This window comes from Balaenoptera borealis, assembly GCF_965194805.1.
Source record: "Balaenoptera borealis genome assembly, chromosome: 17".
Classification (NCBI taxonomy): domain Eukaryota; kingdom Metazoa; phylum Chordata; class Mammalia; order Artiodactyla; family Balaenopteridae; genus Balaenoptera; species Balaenoptera borealis.
Window position 1 is genome coordinate 74,594,189 of NC_138876.1, and position 18,998 is coordinate 74,613,186.

Sequence of the window (18,998 nt, forward strand, 5' to 3'; positions counted from 1 at the left end):
CATAGTGCAGAATCCCAAAGTGTTGCATTATCACAGCTGATTCACAGCAATCATAGATCATAGATAGCTCCCAACTTCACTAATGATTAGTGAAGGATACTAAAGATTCTCTTTGAAAATTCCAGCCAGACTCCTCTGAGCCTGCTTCTTGAATAGCGCCGTGAACCTTGGCCTACAAGGACTGAACAAACACTAACACAGTTTCTAACAGCTCAAGGCTGCATCCCAAGGACGACCCTAACTCCCCTTAAAGTGCCTGCCTGAGAAAACTCAAGGCTGCCCAAAGAGTTTAGTGTTTGTTCCAGCCAACGCCTGAAAACAGGGCCCCTGTCTCCGGGGTCTGTGGGAGGGTAGGAGCCAAATCACAAGCACCAGTTAACAAACCCTTCACATGGACCAACTATCCCTTCCCATTTTTTGTAACTTTTCACTTCCCTAACTCTACAGAACCCCGTTCACCCCTTCCCTGTAACCTCATTCTCCCTTTAAAATCCCCCATCACCTCTTTACAAATCCAAGTTAAGCTCAGTTCCCCTGGACTCATTTCCCTACTGCAATAGCATACCCCCAATTAAAATCTGTCCTTACGGCTTTAACTAGCGTGGGGCTTGTTTAACAGTCCAAGGAACAACAGACACACTTGCAATAATGAAGAAAGCCTGAACTATCACAGCTTCAAAAAATTCTTTTTCCCAAAAGGGATGCAATTCAGCTTCAGAGTAACAGATGCATGTCACTATGTGTCTAGTGCAAGTTATCTCAGGCAAAAAAGTCGAGGGCCCTCTTAGTTTTTATATTTCATTCCTTGTGTGGATGAAAAACTCACATGACTAACTTCCACTCTCTGGCCACCTGTATCACATAAATTCCAGGTTTGTTTATTTATAAGAAGTAATCAAGACAGAAAGAGAATACTCTATTAAAGACAATCTTAGATACGAGCTTCTTAGATTATCTCTCTGTTACTAAATCTCCTTGAAATGTCTGCAGGATGTCTAGTGGAGGTCAGCAGCGGCCCAGGGTGTCCTTGAGAAGGAGGAAGGGCACTAAGACCACTGTTAACTCTTTCCTTCCCACAGAGGGTTCTAACAGACCCTTAACTGTGACCTCAGAACCACAGTCAGAAGTCTGTGCCGTCATGCTACAATGGCATGAAAACCCCACTTGAGTAAATATCTCAAAAGGAGCGGGTACAGGGGTGGGACTGATAAGATTTCATCTCTCCCCAGCAAACTGTAAGAATATATGAGTAAACAGATGATTTACTAAAAGCCAGTTTTATATGAGCACTATTAGTTTTGTTGGCATTAATGGAGTGGCATGGCAAGAACCTGTAATAGACATACATCTTGACTTCCGCAAGAAAATACACACAACCCCCTCATGATTCTTGTAAAGAAAAGAAGTAATTGTGCTGCATACCAGAATTTTGGTGTGGTTTCATGAATTAGTTGATGATTAAACTATGGTAATCAAATGTTTATCACCTAGACCACTAATCATCTTGAGCTAAAACTAGTTATGTGGTTAGGGTCTCTTTTTGGCTTTATTCCGTGCAAGGTGTCTGTTTTGGTCTGAAGAATAACTAGATAAAAGCAAAAAAGTGATACAGAGTGTAAAAGAATCTAATTTTTATTGGATAAGAGAACTTGAATAATGAGAATTCAAGAGGTTCTCAGCTGATTGGAATGACTGGCTGAAATCAATACAATGATATGAACAGACATAATAAAAAAGTACCACATTTGGAGTTTAATCAAATTATTCTTTAAGTACAGAGCAGGGATTGGCAAACTGTGGCTCAGGAGCCAAAACTATCCCACCACCTGTTTTTGTAAATAAAATGTAATTGAAACACAACCACACCCGTGGACCTATGTCATGTCCATGACTGCCTTCTGGCTACAAAGGCAGAGTCCAGTAGTTGCCACAGAGATCAGCTGGGCTGAGAAGTCTAAAGTATTTATTATCTGGTTCTTTACCAAATAGTATGCTAACCCCTGGTACAGAATGATGGAAATTCTGATTGTCAGTGGCTGATGTGAAGATCTGAATTGTTAATGGACAATCAGCTGATAAAAATCAAAAAAAGATAAATGCAATCTTAGGTTGCATTAATAGAAATAACAGTAACAGCTGTAACCAAGTCTTAAGTTAGTCGCAGTCACTAATGCTACAGGTGCTATTTACACTGCATGGTCAAGCCACAGACAGAAGACAGGGTCAAGTTCCAAATGCCGCACCTTAACAAGGACAAAGAAGACTTTCCTCAGGGTCACACCCTGAGGAAAGTCACCAGGATGGGGAAGGTCGGTAAATGTGTCGTAGGAATAACATCAGAGGAAGCTGGCAGGTCTCTCCATTCCTTTGAAGGACAGAGCAGATACCAATGGGTCGAACTTTCAAGGTTTCGGCTAAACGTAAGGAAATCTTATTCTGAATGCTACATGTCCAACAAGATATCTGGTTGCTTGAGGGAGTGATGACTTTCGTGTCTTTAACCCTCCTTTCCAAGAACTCAGATGGAGACTCAGTGCTTCTCAGTGGGATGCTACTATTTTAGGCAACACTTCCTCATCGGGCAGGACTTCCTGTTCGCTGAAGGCTCATCTCTGCTCTTTGGGAACCTGAGTGCCCCTAGCACCTCAGCCCCCCCACTGCTCCCGTCACTGTGACAACCAAACCGTCATCACACAGGTCCAAATGCCCCAAGCGGGTGGAAGGATGCAATACTGGCCTGGGTGAAGGACCACATAAAATGGTATGTGGTGGGAACTCCAAAGGAAAATGATTGCATGACCTGACTCTAGGATCACCTTGCGCTCCAGAAGTCTATCCATTCAATCCCTCCTTTATTCACTGTTACCAAAAACATTCACGGAGCACTTCTTCCATCTGAACGCTAGGATCCCCTTGTTCCGCCCGAGGCTGGCTGGAGGGCAGACTCTTTTCTAGCCTTTAACCACCAGTCACCGCCTCTGCTGTCAGCCATAGCTTTCTGTGCACTGCGCGGCTGAGCTGGGCAAGTAGCTGCCCTAACCTCCAACCACGGTGGGCAGGCAAGTTGGCCTTGGGCTCCCCGCACAGCCTTGTGGACTCTCCCTAAGTTTGGGGGAGGAGAGAGCTGACCGCCGCAGGACCTCAGCACCCCAGGTCGCCCTCTGAAGAAACAGGAGAGCTGAAATCAGTTCTCTCTTCTCAGAAGAAAGGGATTGTGGTAGATGATCTCTAAAACATCATTAAAAAAAAAAAAAAAAGGAAAAAGACCCTCTGTCCTTTCTAGTGCTATCGCACCAATGGACCCATAGAAGCCTTAGTATCCTGAAAGCATTCAAGTACAACCGTTGGTAATTCTTTACTACATGGAAAATGGAGCACTATGAAAGCATTACATTATTTACCTGGATAAAGTATAACGGAAATTCCTAGCTCATGCTATCGCGCACGCCTCCTAATGCCACCAGGCCAGAGCCGGGGTTTATGCAGCTGCCTCAGCTCTTACGCGCACCCTGCTACTTTATCCCAGGCAACACAGCCAGGCTAGTCTCGGTTTTCTCCCTGAGTCAGTCCAATGTAAAGCTTTCTTTCTAAAACTCCCAATCTCTGGGTCTGCCACAAATCTTGGGCTTAAAGACAACAGTAAAAACAAACAAGTCAAAGAGTTGATTGCAATAAAAAACCTCATTTGTGGACGTATCTTGCTGTCATGAGATATTCTGTTGAAAGTTTAGGTCACAGTAAATCTTATTCAAGCTGCATTCCAATCCTGGCAGAAACATCCACTGAGATTTATAATTCGAGGCTTTGACTCTGTATTGCTTCTAACTAAAACTAAAGCAACCCGAAATACTTCAAAAAAAATTTCAGAGAGAATGCTCTGAATGTGTTTCATGTTTGATGCTAAGAAAATAGAGGAGAAATATCCATGTTCTTATGAGTGACATCTAAAAATATTAGTTAGGTTTGTAAGACCAACTTTTAAGTTTTTCACAAATTTTCAAAAGAACGGTAAGAATACATTATTTCACAAGGCACCCTAAACTTCAGTGTAGCCAGACCTTCCATATTGCCATACCAATATCACATTATGTTCTCAAAGGAGGAATTTGGTATTTGGGTTACCAAACAAGGGAGAAAAGCAGGAAGCCCTCCACATGAACTAAAATAAAATTAATTAAACTGTTTTGCATTACTTGTACTTCAACATAAATTATTACTTTTATTTTACTTAATCTAAAGTACATAGAGATTTTTAGAAGATAGATGGCCTAATTTTGCTCAAAAAGTTTTCTTTTTATGACTTCTCATGAAATGGTGAATCTGATGAGAATGTTTCATTATGCACTGTGTGCTTGCTGGGGTTTTCCACCCAAAGGCAGAATCGGCAACACTAACGAGATTATCAAATGCCGCGCAAGTCAAAGTTGCTGATCTGAAGTAACTTACAACTGAGTATAATTGACAATGTATGGCTGTGATAAGAAAAACATATCTTAAGGTGGACCCGCATAGTTTGATAAGTGCTAAAATCTTCAGAAATGTGATAATAAAATCTACACATTTGGTCATTAAAGATGAATATTCCAAAGCTTGTTTTTACAGCCCTGTACACTTCGCTATGATGCATGCATTAACTAGAACAAACTATCACCTGCAAAAAGGAACAGGGTCAAAGATAATTAGGATTGTATGCCCAACTCAGCAGTAGAATGAAAAAAATTGGACCACTCCAGAGATATACTGTCTCATCTTTCTCAAAGCAATTTTCTAGGGAATTGGAATATGAGAAACTGTAAGATCGAGGGAGAATTCCATAAACTGGGCAATTTTCAGTTTACCGAAGAACTCTGTTGTAAAGAAGTGCCTGAACGTTGGTTGTGTGGCCCTCTTTAGGGTTGAAAATGGTTTTTGAAAGCCCAAGAAAACCTAGGTAAGCCACAGTGCTGCTGATAAATAGTACCCCGATATTAGTAAAGTTTCAAGCTATACTTATCCACCATGGAAAGGGGTTTTATTGACCGGTGGTCTTCTAGATTGCAGAATTACAGAGAATACATCTGTCTACATATTACATCCAATCCCACGACAATAGAGGTGGCCTTTGACCCCCGGGGCAGTAATGACAGTGACAGATGATGTATACGGGATGCTTTTCAGACAACAGCAAAGAGGGTTCACATTTTAGTGACCAGATAAGAAAAAAGTGTAGACCCATGTGCCAGAGATTAAATTAACTGCACGTAGAAATGTTAAGATGTTTCACATTCCCTATTTGAAAGAGGGCATCACTCAAGTCAATCTCCCTGGGTCAGACTTTCCCAGGTTTCTGATATTGTGTACACCCCATGGGCAGCAAATCAAAATAGGCTTTGTAACAGAGTAGAAAGAACCTGGGTCTAGACCTTCATGATGCAGAGCTTGATTCTCAGCTCTGTTTTACCTCCCAGTGATGTGATCTTGGGCAAGATACTTAGCTTCTCTAGATCTCATTTTCCCTATTTGTAAACTAGGGATAACACTGGCTATGTGCAGGGTAGTTGTATGAAATACAAAGAATTACATAAAATACCGAGCATAATAGTCTATAAAGTTGAACTATGATCATACCTCCTTACTTATGGCAACATTGCCAGTGGTTATGTCATTTTCTGATAATCTTAGGTCTTTAGAGGAAGGCGCAGAAGAGCATTCTCTTGTCCTTCTTGTCAACAGAACTCTGGCTCTGCTCATGCAGTGAGTGTCCTGCCCAGAGGATGGGTCATGGTGAACTAGGCCATGACAGTTCTGCACTGATTGGTCCAGAGAGGGCAGGTGACCCAATTAAATATGCGGAGAAATCTGGAAAAAATTTTCCTTCCAGATGAAAAGAGATCTGTGAAAGAGGAAAGGCTCTTTTCTATCTGCCCATTTCCTTCCTGAGTTGAATATTTTCACGTGAAAGCACGAGGCTTAGAACTGCAGAAAGCATATGTAACCAGAGTAGACAAGACCAAGAGAATCCCAGAAACACCACGTAGAGCCCTAATGCTGTTGAATTGATAATCCGACCCCAGCAGCGAGCTCCCTCTGGATTTCTTGTTACGTGAGATTTATTAATAAACAGTCAGTGCTTCTCAAACACTCTGTAATAAAGGACATTTCTTTTTTTAATTTTCAATCCGTTGAGGACAAAACCTTTTCTAAAAGTCAATAAAAAATTCCTAAGAAAATGGTCAACCACTTGAATGTCAGGACAAATTCAAATTGCTACAAATGGTTCTAAACGCTGACTTAATTACTTAGCTCCTCACAGGTCAGAAATGAAATTTATGTATTGATACCAGTCTATGGATCACATTTTGAGTAGCACCGGTTTAACCAATTTTTACCTGGGTGCGTTGCTTCCTGCAAGCAAAAGCAACCTGATGATACTGAAGATATAATAACCCATTCACCCAGAATTCGACATATATCTATTGAGCAACTCCTGTGCGTAAATCAGAGTACAGGCACGGTGAAGAATACAAAAACAAGGATGGCACGAACCTTTCCATTCCTACAGTGGGGGAAATATACACAAATAATAAAAAATAAACCAAAGAATGATAGCAATATGGGATATTGGCCCAGAGTAATAATTCAGAGAAGATAACCATCTTCAAATTTAAAACATATTCATGTGAATGTAGCATAGTATCTGCCAACAGAATCAGGACAAATAACTAGGGAGAAACATACAAAACTGCCAATATTTGATCTAAAAACACTAAAATTTCACCAGGGTTTACTGATTTAGGAATCTATTTTTAAAAAGTGGGTAAGTTTTCCATATATAGAAAAACGCTATGTAGGAAAATCGAATTGAGTGATTTGCTCTATTGCTACAATTTGGAGTGATATCTATATGAACCAAAATTTCAACTGTGGAACACAATTAGCACGTTGTATTTATTATTTGTTATAATTCAAAATCCAGAGTTGTTATACTTTTGAAAATAATACAATATAGTTAAAATATGCTTCCTTTAAACATAGTTTTTGTACAAGGGCAATGATAGATGCAGTTGGATACTTCAACTCTTAAGTGGGATGTGTACTACAATTCTCAAGAGTCCCCTTAAAAGACACAGCATGTAAGATTAACTCTTTCATGCTATGTTTCTCTTTGAACGTGTTTGAAGTTTCGATATCATCTATTTAAAATTACCATTTTTATTTCATATGTGTGTATATTTCTAGAGGGATTTGCCATCACTTAGCAAGAAGGTATGCACGTGAAGAGAAGCATCTTAATTTTTAAACTGGAAAATTCCTAGAAAGAATTTTAATAAACAGAAATTTAACAATTTTAATGAATAAAAATAAATTAAAAATCTAGATTTTAATAAATCTAGAACCACTTCACACTTTCTAAACTAGCAGTTTTAAGATTTGTTTCAATAGTAGAAACCCTCTTGTTACCAAGGCTATTGCCCCAGAATCATACCCCTGCCTCTCCCTCTGATGGAAACCAATTACTCTTATCTAAGTTTCAGGAGGAAGCTGCAAAGAGAAAAAAACAAGAACTGTTTAGAACCAACTAGGTCCAAGAGAGCAGATTTGACTTCCAGGAGACCTTGAGCCTCATTATAAGCTCATTGTAAGACTAAGTGACACACCCACCAGCACCATGACAGTTTACAATTGCCATGACAACAGCTGGAAAAGCCCATACAAAGACTAAAAAGGAGAGCTGCATCAGCTCTGGGTCCAAACCACACCCATGTTACTGGAAAACGCATGAATATTCCTCCGACTCTGTCCACTTCCCTCCATTTTACCTCGACTCCCCTATATATTTGGTGCCTCCACCCGAACTGGATTGAGAAGTTAATTTGCAAACTAGGTTCCTGCTTCTCCATCCTTTGGCTGTTGAATAAAGCTTGTGCTGTTCCAGTCTCAGCATCAGTTTCCTTAATGACTGTGGGAATCTGATGACTCCAAAGCTGGTCCAGGCGACCAATTCAGTAACACTTTCCCAAATAAAGTCTTATCTAGACTTCAGGGTTTTATAAAACAGAATCTTAACTGTTCTGCTTAAAATGCTATGAGCCTTCATTTCCTACAGAAGATCAGGATTGGAGTCCAGGACCCCTTGCTTGGTATTCCCTTCTTTCTCACTTCTGAGGAGCCTAGCGACACTTTCTGGGACTCTCCAACTCCTTAGGACACCTTAGCATATGTGTGACAGGGACACACCAGTGCAATGGCGTGCTTTTTAATGTGCACATCTTGTTATTCTCTCTCTTGAAGAAGGTGAGGTGGATTGTTTTGTCACCAGAAAACTCCATTTTTATTAATATTTCTCATTATTTTAGATACTGCTAATGTTCCACGTGGTTTGACCTTCTACTTTGTCTACAATAATACTGAGCATAAATTACTTACTCATGATTATATCAGTTAATCTTATCCAAATTCATTGACACTAGGCCACCATCCTTCACACTTTGTTCCGATATCACTGTTCCAGAAAGCATCCCTGAGTCCCCTCTCAGGCTGGGTTAGATGCCCTCTCAGGACCCCGGAGCTCCTAGGGCTTAGTTCTGTATCACAGCACATTACATTGACATTATCTATTTACTTAATTGTCTTTGGTCACGAGACTATAAACTTCTCAGAACAAGGTCGATTTTTAAATTCATCTCATAGATAGTCATAAATACAGTTTGGAGAGTAGTAAAGAAAAATTATTTCAAACGTTTGGATAGGTAATGTTACTATTAACCACACTCCTACCACAAGCATTAGTCAAAAAATCTCCCACATATATTGTAACAGTTACTCATGTGATAATCCTCTGTGCTTCAGACACTTACTGTGACTAAACTATGTTTTGTTATCATACATGCCACACTCCACTGAGGGAGGACTATGTGTGCCCTATTCAGTCAGTGTTTGGCACTATGCAGGATACTTGGTGAGCCCTCAGTAAGTACCCTCGCAGAAATTCATGAACAAATGAATGGATGGATGGTGAACGAATGAATGAATGAATATAATGGTTTCTGAAATTTAGTTCAGTTCTATCTAGTCACAATTCCCTGCTGTGATTCCATAGATGAGGCTCCAAAAAGCCCCACAAATAATCATGTTGGTGGAAGTGAATTAATTTTAAGTGCTACAAGCATATCAAATGGGAATAATAATGTTCAAAATTAGCACTCAGGAAAAATATGTGCTATTACACAACATATTATTAACCTTTCAAACTCACTTTTCTCTACACAAAGTTAATAGAAGGTAGAAAACAAATTAAGATAGGAAAGGCAGAAGGAAAGAGAGAGAGAGAAGAGTGAACAAAGAATGAAGGGAGGGAGAAGGGAGAGAAAGAAAGAATAAGCTCCCTTTCAAATAGAGAAGAACTCATTCTAAATCAGTTCTATGGGGCATGGAATATCCTGAGAAATATGTCCTTGGGGTGATGTTTATTTTCAGTGCAGTCATAAATGATAAATGCAGGAATTACATCACATAAATTTGAATCCACTGAGTTTCAGATCCTTAAAATCTCAAGCCAAATCGAAAGGGCATCATCCAATATTAAAAGTTCGGACTTGTTTGAAATTTCCTCATGCCTTCAAATCTGAAGCCACCTGATGCAACCAAAAAAGTTTAGTCAATGCAGAGCTTCCCAAAGACTCTAATTTCGAGAGTTACAAGTTTAAGTGTGAATAAGAGAAGGGAACTGGCTCAAAGACATGATTAAAATATTAAAAACGTTTTGCATCATATTTAAATGAAATGACTACTTCAAATGTACAATTATAAAAATAAACAAATGTGAAAAATATTTGCTTTGCAAGTATCAGGTACCTATTGTGTGTCTATCAATGTTTACTGAAAGCTGCATGGTTTATTTTTCTGCTTCCAACAATAGATGTGTGATGGTTTATTTTATGTATTAATTTGACTATACTAAGGGATGCCCAGAGAGTTGATAAAATATTACTTCTACTACAAGCCAATATCCCTGATGAATAGAAATGCAAAAATTCTCAATAAAATACTTGCAAACCAAATTCAGCAGCACATTAAAAGGATCATTCACCATGATAAAATGGGATTTATCTTTGGGACACAAGGATGGTTCAACATATGCAAATCAATGTGATAAACCACATTAATGGAATAAAAGAAAAGAATCATACAATCATCTCAGCAAACACAGAAAAAGGATTTGACAAAATTCAACATCCATTCAGGATAAAAAAGAAAAATCTCTTAACAAAATAAGGCACAGAAGGAACATATCTCAACACGATAAAGGCCGTATATAACAAGCCCACAGCTAACACCATACTCAATAATGAAAAATTGAAAGCTTTTCCTGTAAGATCAGGAACAAAACAGGGTGCCCGCTCTCACTGCTCCTATTCATCACAGTATTGGAAGTCCTAGCTGGGCAATCGGACAAGAAAAAGAAATAAAAGGCTGAGAATTGAAAAAGAAGAAGTAAAATTGTCTCTATTTGCAGATGACATAATTTTATATAGAAAAAAATCTTAAAGACTCAACTAAAAAACTGTTAGATCTAATCAATGAATTCACTAAAGTTGCAAGATACAAAATTAACATGCAAAAATCAATACTATTTCTATACACTAACAATGGATTTTGTGAAAAAAGAAATAAAGCATTTACAATAGTATCAAAGATAATAAAATACTTAGGAATAAATTTAACCAAGTAGGTGAAAGACCTCTACTCTGAAAACTACAAGACAATGATGAAAGAAATCAAAGAAAACACAAATAAACGGAAAGACATCCCACATTCATGGATTGGAAGAATTAATATTCTTCAAATGTCAATACTACCAAAGCCATGTATAGATTCAATACAATCCCTATCAAGATTCCAAAGGCATTTTCTACAGACATAGAAAAAAAAAAAAAACTCCTAAAATTTATATGGAACCACAAAAGACCTTGAATAGTCAAAGAAATCCTAAGGAAGAAGAACAAGGCAGGAGGCATTACACTTCCTGATTTCAAGCTACACTATATAGCTACAGTAAACAAAACCGTATGGTACAAGCATAATACCAGACAAACAGATCAATGAAACAAAATGAAGAGCCCAGAGTTAAACACAGGCATATCCGGTCAACTCATATTTGACAAGGGAGCCAAGAATACTCAGTGGAGAAAATACAATCTCTTCAATAAATGGTGCTGGGAAAACTGGATATTTACATGTAAAAGAATAAAACTTGACTCCTATCTTACAGCACTCACAAAAATTAACTCCAAATCCATTAAAGACTTAAATGTAAGACCTGAAACCATGAAACTCCTTGAAATGGGTCTTGGCAATGACTTTTTGGTTATAACATCTAAAGCACAAGCAACAAAATCAAAAATAATCAAGTGCGGCTGTATCAAACTATCAGTAAAAAGCTTCTGCACAGCAAAAGAAATATCAACAAAGTGAAAAGACAATCTACAAAATAGAAAAAAAATTTACAAACCATATATCTGATAAGGAATGAATATCCAAAATATATTAAAAAAAACACATACACTTCAACAGCCAAAAACAAACCAAAAAAAACCCAACTAACCCAATTAAAAAATAAGCTAAGGACCTGAATAGACATTTTTCCAAAGAAGATATACAAAAGGCCAACAGATACATGAAAAGTTGCTCAACATCACTAGTCATTAGGGAAATGCAAATTAAAACCACACTGAGATATCACCTCACACCTGTTAAAATGGTCATCATCAAAAAGACAAGAGATAACAAACACCGGTATGGATGTGGAGAAAAAGGAACCCTCACGCACTGTTGGTGGGATCGTAAACTAGTATAGCCACTATGGAAAACAATGTGGAGGTTCCCCCCAAAATTAAAAATAGAACTACCATATGATCCAGCAATTCTACTTCTGGGAATATATCTAAAAGGAAACAAAAACACAAACTCAAAAGGATATCTGCACCCCCATGTTCACAATGTTCACAGCAGCATTATTAACAATAGCTAAGACATGGAAACAACCCAAGTGTCCACTGATGGATGAATGATGAATGAATAAAGAAGTTTTTATAGATATCTCACAAAATATACGTTATATATTATATAATACATATTACATATAATATATATTACATGTTTTTTAAATATATATACACACACATATTCCAGCCATAAGAAGTGAGGAAATCTTACCATTGGCAACAACATGGACACACCTGGAGGGTATTATGTTAAGTGAAACAAGTCAGACAGAGAAAGACATACTGTATGATCTCACTTATATGTGGAATCTAAAAAACGAACAAACTGATAGAAAAAGAGGTCAGACGTGGGATTACCAGAGGTGGAGGAGGGTTGAGGGGGATTGGAGGAAGGTGGTCAAAAGGCACAAACTTCCAGTTATAAGGTAAATAAGTACTAGAGGTGTAATGTACAACATGATGGCTACAGTTAACACTGCTGTATGATATACAGGAAAGTTGTTGAGACAGTCAATCCTAAGAGTTCCCATCACAAGAAGAACATCTTTTTTCTTTTCTTTTTTAATTTTCTTTATGTTGTACCTATATGACCTGATGACCATTAGCTGAACCTTATGCTACAATCACTTCACAATATATGTCAATTAAACCACCATGCTGTACGTCTTAAACTTATACAATAACGTATGTCATTTAATCCTCAATAAAACTGGAAAAAAGCATTATTTCTAGGCATGCCCAAGAGGGTGTCTCTAACAGGAGATCAGCATTTGGATCAGTCGACTGACTAAAGAAGCTCCCCCTCAGGAAGGCTGGTGGGCGTCATCCACTCTGTTGATGACCTGAACGGAACAAAAGGGCTGAGGAAGGGAGAATCTGCTCTCACTGTCTGAGCTGGAACATCTATCTTCTCCTGCCTGTGGACATCAGCCCTCCTGGTTCTCCAGCTTGCAGACAGCAGGCGGGGACTTCTCAGCCTCCATAATCACATAAATCAATTCCTATAATAAATCTCCTCATATACACATATAATAGGATATACGTCTACGTATCATCATGGTTCTATTTCTCTGGAGAACACTAATACAGGCTGAATCTATCCTTTTAGACAAAAGTAGCCTCAATCTATTCTATTCTTTAAATCATCACAGAAACAATTTCCAAAATCTTCTTCCAGTAAACTTCATAACACATCTTGTTCAGACAAAAGTGTTTACAGAATTTGATCACGCCTGCCATTTTGTAGAAGAGAATAATTATAGAGTAGTCACCGCCATGGTTTTACCATGGAGAGAAAAGCAAATGGAGTGGTAGAAAGAAACGTGCATCTACTCTCAAGCTCCAGGTAGTAATTGTAAACAATGATTTGGGAAGTAGGCAGTTAAGAATTGATCACTTGCATACCTAAATTAACGTCAAACTCATTTTCTGTAATGGCACCTTTTATGCACCTGTTTTATCCACTGTTTGCTGCCATAAGGTGCAAGTTTCTGATAGCACCTTTCTCATACGTCAAGGAAGTGGCCGTTTTGGAAATTTCACACGGCTCCTTTCTCAGCTACATGGGTGGGAGAGGCCAGATCATAAAACACTGCTCCAGGTGGCCTCTGAGAGCCTCCGTAAGCATGTCACGCTCACAAAAATACAACTGAGGAGAGAATTCATGGCATGACACAGGCAGATGGTGGTCACAGGAGCAGTGGCAGAGACACCAGTAAGTTGTAATTTTACCGTCACAATGGACAGCTGCACAGATAGAGCTGCAGCTGGGGTCTGCAGAGGGAGGGTCTCCGGGTTGCAAGTCGGTATGTCAACCTCAGTGCCTGCATCTTTCTCTGTAGTAAGAGACTGATCCAGGAAGCACAAGTAACAGATGTAACTAAATATGGTGTAAGTTAACATCAATTGCGTCTTATTATATGGACAGGCCCAGTGCAATTATATAGGTTAGAAGCACGAGTTGGCAGTTGTCAGATCTTGGGAAGCACCAAGAAAGCTTGAGAATCAAGTGGATAAGGACGAACAAGGGACCACTCTTCTAAGGTGTCCAAATTTCTCTAGTCAGTCATCTTGCTGTATTATTATCTCTCATTCTTTGTGCTTCTGAGAAAAGAGTTTTATGTATGTGATTTAAAGACTTAATGGCAACAGATTGAAGAGCTGAAGATGACATACATACTATTCTAACTGTCAACATTGGCTCAGTAACGGAGGCGGGTCAGAATAGGCAGAGTCGGACAGTGATTCCAGGGATGAAGGAAACACAGACTGAAGCAGGAGGAGGTTGGGGGAGGAGGGTATTTTCCTTTCAACATTCTGAAACAGTCCCTTGTGATGCTAATAATCCACCAGTAGGCTAAACAATCCAAATTCCTTCATTTTTCCTTCTGAATTATTTCCAAATTAGCATTCCCTTTAAGTTGGACTGTACATTTCTCAAAATATTTCACTCTGAGAAATATGAACCTATCACATTCTTTGGTTTAAATATATCTGATCAAAGCTGACAAGACGGGATTGCTACATATCATGCTTACATTTACGCATTTCAGTATTCACTGCTTAAAGAATATTACACTGCTGATTCGTCTTTTGTCTGTCGTTTATTACTGTTCAGATCTTTATCTCCAGGACTTTCTTGCAAATTGTTATTATTGCACATAATGGAGTTTATACACGAATATGTAGTTTAATCCTGTCAAAAACACCATTTCCCTTATACTGGAATGTGATAGAAACAAAATAAGTCCAAATACCAGGAACTCCCAGAAATGTCCAAGGATTTTATTCCTCAGGCTTAGAGATGAAGCTTATGAAGTTTGCCATGATTTGCTGCACTATCTTTCCATTCACACGTACTTCGGTCTGGGCAACCTATCTCTAATGTCATCTAACTTTCTGCTGCTATCTTGGGTTCGGTTATATCACATTAAATGTTGTCCTTATAGCACTAATCCTGCATCTGGTTGTGACTCCCCCCATAAGGTGAGCCTCCTGTACTCATCTGAGCACCTTGGAGAAAATCATGGCTACAAAGCACCTAACCATCCATCAGTGTAGTTCTGACGCCTGTGGGATAACGGTTCTCTGTTGCTTTTCCTTTCACTTTGGGTCACGGAAAGCACATAGGCATTGCAGGTGAAGTAGGACCCAGATCTAAATTTCAGATTACCTCCTAATTAAACATAATGGAAAATACATATTGACTAAAGAAGTGTATTTCTATTCATAAAAAAGAGCTTTAACTACCATTCTCCTAAGGACATTTTCAACCTGTCATTGGTATTAGTAATCAACATTGCAAAATCAAATTAAATTTTATGATGACTAAAAATATAAGAAATATAAACTTTAGATGTCTGAAAATGTTTAAATATAATTATCTCTTCAGCTTAGGTACAGTCCTCTAAAATATGCAAATAATATTATTTCTTCAATATAATGGGACAAAAGTAAAGCATCTTGAATTAGAATCCATGCATATTTTTAACTACCAAACTACTTTGTCATTAGTAAAGAAAAATATACTAAGAAAATCAATATTTTGTACTTGTGTTGTCTTGAAAGAAAATCAAGGTATTATTTATATCTTAAATTCCCCAAAACCTCTGCCCTCCAATAAAAGTATCATCAGTAGTGAAGGAGTTAAAAAGTATGTATAAAGACACTTTAGCACTAGTCAAACTAACATATTAATAATAGATGACCCCTGCTCCTCTGTATGATGTAGTCTGTGAAATGTTACAAAATGTCTCCTTCTTGTGAAACGCTTCAACAGAACCCCGTGTGCGAAGGACAGATCCCTGAGGACAGCTCCGTCTGTATTGCCAACCACAGTTCTGTTTCAGATGAAAAGGCTGTGAGGGAACCTTCACAGGCTTCCGAATGGTTCAGTGGCTTCATCTAATGCTCTCCCCTAATTGGCCCTGCATTCAAGACGCTCAGTCAATGATGCAGTATTTAGATCTTTGACAATCACACACTCCCAGGCCAGGGAAGAGTTTCCCATCAGAGAGCAAAAAGGATTCATGGCTTCAAGTCTTACAGAGAGAGAGCGGACAGTTGTTAGTTGAGGTCCCGATGGTATTAGAAGATTCTATCTGGACAGTGAAAGCATTGTCAGAAGTGGTTCATCTGTTGAAGAAAGTAGAGCATGCAAAAACTGTAGAATATTTGGTCTCATAAACCTTACCTTTCATTCTTTTGTTTCAGGATAAATTGGGGTGCCTCCTGAGAGACTCTAAAAATACACAGCCATCATGAGGAAAGCTACCTTCTACAAACAGAAATGGAAGAAAAAAGAAGGCTGCTTCAAAGAGTCACAATGCCACTTCTTATAACTTAAGTCACTTGGATCGTAGTTTAAAATCACATTTTATATAAAGAAACTACTTGCTTAAATAACTACTCTTTCCAACAGGTTTGGCCTGAGCCCAGAGAAACAACTCTCTCTTTTAATCCAGTCTTAAGGTAACACACGCAAAAATTTGTTATCCACGTTTCTACATTTCTGATGGCTTAAGTCATATCCTAACATGATTTCAATATACAGCATAATGTCTCCACATTTCAGTTTTCTCATCTGTAAATAGGAAAAATATTAATATCTGGAAGAATGAAACAAGGGAACTGAGGGGGCAATAGGATTTTATTCCATATTGTAACAATGATTACTTTTTAAAATTCAGAAAATAAATTTTATGAGCCAAATATCTTTTAGTGTGCTCTCAAATAAATCACCTTCTCACAGCCTCCTGCAAGACTGAATATTTAGTATTTCAATGTGGGGACAATGGAAAAATTGAAGCTCATCCCAAGCCTGGAAGCACCAGACATGGTGTAAGAGGGTATGTTGGTCTTCCTGCCACTGATTACTTGACATCCCCGTGGAAGGAGCTTTGAGGACCAACAAGTAGGCAAGTGGGGCAGCTGGGCGTGGGCGTTAAGTCCCTCTTCCCTCACAGGAATCAAGCAACACCCATTAAGCAGAAACGACTTTCCTCTCAGTGCGGGATTCTAGAGTCTAGTCAGTCACCTAGAAGTGAAATGATGATCAACTCTGGATCATTTAGTCACAAATCAGTTATCAACTCCAATGTTTAGGGAGGTCCGAAAGCTATTATACAAAAGGAGTTAATACTGGAATTTTTGAAAATAAAAACTTCTCCATTATGTTTATACAATTTTGCAGATGCACTCAAAAGCAATAAATAAAACATTTAGATTAGGAAATACACTTTCTATTCACGCATTAATTAGTTACATTAAGGGCTTTATAAATCAGCTCCTGTATGTCCAAGGAAGAAAATCTGCTTTCTTCTGATGAAAGCCCCATCCCAGTGGCGGCTGGTAAATCATGAGTGACTCGCTCTGAGGAGTGAGAGGAGGGCCTGACTGGAGTTTGCGTATCTTTATGACATGAACACTTCCACCATAATAGGTTTTTAGCTACCAATATGATGCCAGTGGATGCAGAGTTGGAAGGCGATGCTGGGCAGGGTACTGTCACATAGAATTTCTACCCTACAGACGCCATAGATGTAAAATCACCCCTGGAGCGCCAGTAACAGGGCGATGCAGTAAAATAACTAGGAAAGGTTGAGACTGGGATATTTATTACTTTGGATTTTCATGTAATTTAAAATGTATGTAATTAATGCTTAATAAAGGCTGTGTTTAACAAGTGGCTCACAGAATTTCTGGAAACATAGCAGTAAATTCTCCCCGGTTGGTACGAGCTGGCCCTAGTACATCACTGCCTTCATCTGCAGATAAAAGGCAAATGTACAGAAGAGAGAACAGAAATCGAAGCACAAGAAATTCAATTAAAATATAAGGAGGACTTGGCTGCCAGTGAAAATGTCCATTCTCAGAGATATTTAAGAATCGACAGCAGGGTCTTCGGTACTGAAGATTCATGCTTTGACCTGCTGTAGTGCTAAAGACAGGTCTAGATCGTTTCTTAAAGACCCCTCAAATCTAAGATATGATACGTTTCATAAATTATAATTTGAAAGAGCTCCCTCATCAAGAATTTATATTTTAAATACAAATTGATAACGAGTTGCCATTAACGAGAATTTTATATTTCCCATTATCTTAATTATGATCAGTCACAGCTAGTTATCAGTACAGGAAACACAACTGGAGAGCAGAACATTCCACTTTGTACTTTAATTAACAGATTTAACCAATCAACCTCTGTAGCCTGGCGCTTCCCACATGCAAGCACTTATACTACATGTGAATCAATACCAAAGTATAACCACGGTCTCTAATGACTGCAATAGAGAGAAACTGTCAGAAATATATTTATGACTTATCATCACAACCATTGAGCTCTTATCTCTTACGAGAATCTGATTGCTACAAACCTATTCCAATATCTCTTGTTAATAAAGGAGCTAGGCCTCTGTATGAAACCATTCTAAACACGAGTACCTGTGGACAGAGTGGAGAGAAGAAACTCAAACATTTAATCCTACTTAATGATTCAGGAATACAATTAATCAGCAAAGCCATTCTAAGGAGTGGTCCTCTAGGCAGAAAAGAAAAAAAAAAAAAAGAAACCTAGAAAAACAGAACAAGATCATTAACATTGGCACGATCTTGCCCTCCCTTCATTTTACAAAGGACCGTCTAATTCCTGCAATCAGAGCCCTTGTCAGTATCCCCAGCCCGGCTGCCCACCGGCCTTCAGCCTCATCTCCCCGTCCCAAGTAGATGCTTCTCCTCCAAATCTAGGAACTGGGGATGCTCTTACAGGAGTCCAACAGAATAGCAATCTGCTAGTTCAAGGATTTCACCTTCCCTAACTCCGTGATTAAGCAAGACTCAAGGATTTCCCCAGATTTTTTTTTTTACTATGCCCATCTTAAAATATTTATTCTCCAATCCTCTACCTAGACCTACGTAGAATCTAAAAAAGAGTGCATATATGTATATGTGTAACTGATTCGCTTTGCTGTACAGCAGAAACTAACACAACATTGTAAAGCAACTATACTCCAATAA

General features: G+C 38.6%; 1 protein-coding gene across 3 annotated transcripts in view; it reads right to left on the reverse strand.

Annotated features, from left to right (window-relative positions):
• The window catches only part of NKAIN3 (sodium/potassium transporting ATPase interacting 3), a 510,304-nt gene that overhangs the window by 481,553 nt on the left and 9,753 nt on the right, over nucleotides 1-18,998 (reverse strand). Inside the window, exon 1 of one of the 3 annotated variants that reach the window (XM_082364732.1) lies at nucleotides 1-18,998. This exon is cut by the window's right edge and continues 9,243 nt beyond it. The exons of the other annotated variants lie outside the window; for them this stretch is intronic. Within the exon in view, the coding sequence (XP_082220858.1) occupies nucleotides 1-3 (3 nt within the window). The 5' untranslated portion in view covers nucleotides 4-18,998. 3 annotated transcript variants of the gene reach the window in all.